Raw genomic sequence first — 4,896 nt, forward strand, 5'->3', positions numbered from 1 at the left:
ATTCAAAGTGTGTTAGTTTGGGAGAGCAGCAGCTGTGGTGCAGTAGACAAAACTGGCAGTGGTGGCATCATATCTTGGGGCTGGAGATGGTGACTGTCCTTGGGCAGAATAGGAAAAAGATTTTCTGGCTTGGGCTGAATCTGAGAGCCTCTCACATGGCCTTGGGGGTTTCTTTTGACAACTTGGATGGCTTATTTATCATTCAGGACACAGATGTAGGGCCAAGGTGAAAGTGTCTTTCATCCCTTATGGCAACTGAATCTAAGTGATCTGGCCTTTTGTCTCAGGACTTTCCCAGTTGAAGGGGCACATAGGAGCAGCTTGCAAGAAGAGGAAGGCATCTTTCCTGCATTGTTGACAGCATGGATGTCTTGCCCAAGCAGATTAACAGTCTATCAGGCTGATGCATATTTGGATGCCTATTTGTTTGGAGGCACATTTGGTAGCCAGGACCAGAGGCAAGTCTTTAGTCTATTCCTCTGGGAGGAAAGTTTTCACCACTTCAAGATTGTGGTTATCTTTCTCAGGCTGATGTAGGTGTCATTTTCTTCATGAGGGCTCAAGACAGACAAGCTTGGTGTGAAGGACATAGCCTCCCAGTCTGTTGGTTTGTGCTTGGCAGAAGGTGTGGGAGGCGGGAGTCCCAGTTATCCTGAAGATGGTAAGTTTTTGACACAATGAACTTTTCAAAGAGCAGGAATCTCTTCTATTGTCTATGAAGAAAGTTACAAGTTTGCCCCTGAATTTTGTGATGACTGGGGGCTTTGGTGACCCATTTTGATTCAGCTTGCTTTGTCCTTTCTATTGAGGCCTGACAGAGTGAAACTCATTTTTCAGGACTGATAATCCCATTTTTCCTCACTCAAAATGTGTAACTCAGAAGGAACTGTTGACAGTCCTCTGGTGTGGGCATTAGATGAGCCCATATGACCAGGACAGGCATATAAGTAGAAGACTCTGGAGAGAAGGCCTCTGTGGCCACATGTAGGAAATAGCCACATGGAACCAGTTCAGTATGTGGAAAGTAGACAAGTCCAGAATGGGAAGTGAAGGTATCGGTGTTGGGAGCAACTTTGGCAGTTGATGAAGATGCCAGGGCAGAATTCTCAGGAAGTACGGATGTCTTTTTCTTTTTGGTCTTAGAAATATAGGGAGCAGACTGGTTTCATTTTTAATTCTAAAAATACCCCTTTTCCTGAAGTCAGGGATTGTGGATTTTAACTAATTAGTTCCCATTTTATCTCCTACAGTGTATGTTGAGAACCATTGAATGACAGCACAAAGGGTCGGTGCCCCTCAGCAAGAGACTATCATGGCATGCAGGGTGAGCAGACCTCCATCCAGATGTTCCCAGCTGCACTCTTCATCATGTTTAGTGTTTGGCATTGATCAACTGTCCTTTGGTAGATAAATAGGTAACTCCTTTCTCTCTGTGTCAAGAATGGAATACCATCCTGCCATGAGAACCTGGGAGTATCACAGATGCAGCCTTAGCTGAATGAAGACAACCTGGAGGCTGTGGATTTCACTATTCTGGAAACAGCAACAGAAATGAACAGAGAGGTAACAGATGTCGCCAGGGAGGGAAACAAAGGGAAAGGTGGCTAAACACAGCCACCCAGCACAGTGGCAAACCACTGGCCTAGCATGTCAATCCCAAGCATAGAAACAAGGGAAAGAAAGGATCTGAAAGGCCACGTCATACTTTGACGCCTCAAGATTCTGCAGGCTATCCACATGGACAACAGACAATCCCACAGGTTTTCTTCTCCAAACATTAGAGAGTGCTGAGGTGCAAGTGGAAAGGCAAAGTGGACGTGCAGTTCATGCCTGTAGTCCCATCGCACTTGGAGTTTGAGCCAGGAGGGTTGCAGGTTTGAGCCTAGCCTGGACAACTAAGCTACGTAGTGAGATCCTGTCTCAAACAATAACCTTGCAAATGGAAGAGTACCAAAAGATGGAAGGGAAAGGAATGGGACATAGAAATAGTTAAGATGTACTATATATATGTACCAACCACCTATGATTAATATGATCATTAAGTACTGCATACACATAGAAAAAATGCAAAGAAAGGGATGGAAAGATAGCTCAGTGTGAACATCTTCAATTCAAATCCATATACTAACAAAAAAAATAAAGAGGAAAAGAAAGCTTCTCTATCCAAGATGTATGTAAAGATCATGTATGGCAAACATAATATTAAAAAATATAATAAATTCATAAATAAATTGGAACATCAAGTCATTTAGTCATCATGAAAGAGTTTGCATAAAGATTTCCTTTACTGGTCTATTTGTCTATTGAGTTTTGGTATAGGCTATCACCGTGCAGCTAAACCCTCAAATTGTAGGTGATCCTCCTGACTCAGCATCCAAAGTGCTGGGATTATGGACATGGACTTCCCTATATGGGAAAGTTCCCTTGGTGACCATTTGAAAATCAAATACATAGAACTAACTTCGGGCATATGCATGCCTTCATTATTTCCCTTGTCACTGGTACAAAATAGCCACCACTCACAATTTCAAAGATCAAAGGTTCATTTCATGTTATAATACAGTTCATAGGCAAGCCTGACAGAGGTTCATGGCAGGGAAAAAACAACTCATGCCGTGTATGTGGTAAAGACTCATATTTACAGAGGAATGAGGGAGTTCGATTCTTGTAGGCCATGTCCCCAGTGACCCACCTCTTCTGACCAGGCTCTACATGATCCAGTTACCACCAACAAGCCCACCTGTAATTGTAGGAGGCTTTAAGGGATACCTAGAGTTAAAAAAAAATATTAAATACGGAGGGGAGGGACAAAAATGAAGCACCTCATGCAAAACCAATGGGGATCCTCATTTCTAACTTGCCAGTTCCCACTGGGATTCAGTCTATAGAATTTGCATATCATACATGAATAACAGTAGGTACAGATCTGGACTTCAAGAGATGGCCTTATGTCCTTCAGAATTTGTGCCAGTTCAGCAAAGACCTGTTCAAATTACGGAGGGTTCATAAAACTTGTTGGACTATTGGACTCATAGATCTCCAGAGGGGCAGGATACAGCCCCTGGGTTAACTGACTCAGTCTAGAATTTAGGTGCAGCAGGGTATGCAGGCTGCTTAGGGAAAAGTGGTTCCCATAGCAACTGAAAGTCTTGAGCTGGGAGCAGCAGCTCAGGGCAGGCAAGATGGCAAGGAGCTGGGGGTCTGTGATGTCACAGTGCTCTAGGACCAGAGTCTCCAGGGTGCTGGACAGTTTGTGTAGAAGAACATGGAGGGTCTCAGGACTGAATAACTTCATCGAAATCCTCCTCAGAGTAAGGGACTTGAGCTGGCTTGTGCTTGCACACTGGGACATATGCTGCAGGTCAGATTCCTTCAGTGGACTTGAATTCAAGGAGAGGGATTCCAAGGGGGTCTGGCTCCTGCAAAGAGAGAAGTTATTTCCTATGAATGGGAGTGATGTGTGAGTTTCTGTAGGAATGACCTCAATGTAAGACAGCCAGTTAACCCTAATGATACCAGGATCATAGTATCATCCCTGGGATAGTCTATGTTGAAGGCATTGGTTATTTAAGTCACCACCACTTGTGTGATTTTCTCAGCCCGCATTCTCTATAGTGCCCTGTCATCAGCACCAAACAGAAAACTACAGCTCTGACCTGATGAGACCAGTGTCTGCCTTGCAGGAAGAATGAACCCAGGCATGTTGGGCCAATGGACTGCTGTGGCCTTGTGTTCTCAGCAATGAGTGTGCCCCTCTGCCCTGCAGTGCACTCTTCCTCACCCTCAGAGCCAGACTGTTGCACTTCCCACCTGCTCAACGCTTCACCTGGAACGCTGTTATGGCTTTGATGTTGCTGTCCCCCCGAAGCGTTATGCACTCACTGGTGGGGATTTTGGGAAGTGGCTAGATCATGGGTGTGGTAACTGGATCAGTGCAATGGTTGGTTTTGCATGGCTGTAGGGAATCAAATTACTGAGGAAGGTGGCACCAATCTGGGTGTCCCCTGCATAAGGAATAGCCTTGTAGGCTGGATAGAATATAAAGGAAGGAAGAAGGCAGCTTGCTTTTTTCTGCCCACCCTACAATGCACTGTTTCTTCTTTTCCATGCCTGCATTCACCTGTCTGTGGACTGAATCCTGTATAAATTGTGAGATTGAAAGAAAAAAAAATCCTTTCCTCCTTTCACTCATAGGTGTTGGGTATTTTGTCCTAGCAAGGAGAAATGAAGACAATCATGCAGCTGCCTTTTCCAAAGGAGGACACAGACACTGGCTTGCTCCCCATCACAGCTGCTGAGCACAACCACCAGTTCAATGTGCAGGTGTGCAGCCTGCCCCTCTATTCATGCTTTCCCTTCCCTTTTCCTAGGACCTTACCTAGATCTGCTTCCTAAAGAAGAAATGTAGTCTGCCCTCTTTGTCTGTTTCCTTGGTGCTGCCTTTCTGGACGTGGGGACTGCTCCAGATCTCCTAGCTCAGTTTAGTCTCTGCTTTTGCATGGGAGGAAACGTGAGACCTTGCCCTGCTTCAGACAGTGTGGTCCTTCCCACACTTGGGTAGCTTCCCCTACACAAGCAGAAAGGCACAGATATGCCTTCTAAATATTGACTGTAACCACCATTGTGCTGGGGAGCTCACCACCCACTCACCTGAGAATCTTATGCAGAGTTCCTTCCAAAAAGAACACTGCATCCATATGAAGCTCCCGGAGACTTTCCAGCTGTCCTAAGTGTAAAGCGTAGATACGGGAATAGGACTGGTTTTTTGAGGGTGAAGTGTACACTCCTGGACTCAGGCTGTTGAAGTGAAATGTGTGAAGGTTTTTCATCTTCTTAAGCTGAGAAAAAAATGCTTTCATGTTTTCATGATCCCACTTATGAAAGACCTCCAGCTCA

General features: G+C 45.0%; 1 protein-coding gene across 1 annotated transcript in view; it reads right to left on the reverse strand.

The window, feature by feature from the left end:
* Positions 1-2,618: 2,618 nt before the first annotated feature.
* LOC102012969 overlaps positions 2,619-4,896 on the reverse strand; it is a 58,401-nt gene continuing 56,123 nt past the window's right edge. The window contains exons 9-10 of the mRNA XM_013504134.1: positions 4,651-4,892; positions 2,619-3,419 (exon numbers count right to left, since the gene is read on the reverse strand). Coding sequence (XP_013359588.1) covers positions 2,993-3,419; positions 4,651-4,892 — 669 coding nt within the window. The 3' untranslated portion in view covers positions 2,619-2,992. The remainder of the gene's footprint in view (positions 3,420-4,650; positions 4,893-4,896) is intronic.

The sequence above is a fragment of the Chinchilla lanigera genome, unplaced genomic scaffold (assembly GCF_000276665.1).
Source record: "Chinchilla lanigera isolate Chin_1 unplaced genomic scaffold, ChiLan1.0 scaffold00085, whole genome shotgun sequence".
Lineage (NCBI taxonomy): Eukaryota > Metazoa > Chordata > Mammalia > Rodentia > Chinchillidae > Chinchilla > Chinchilla lanigera.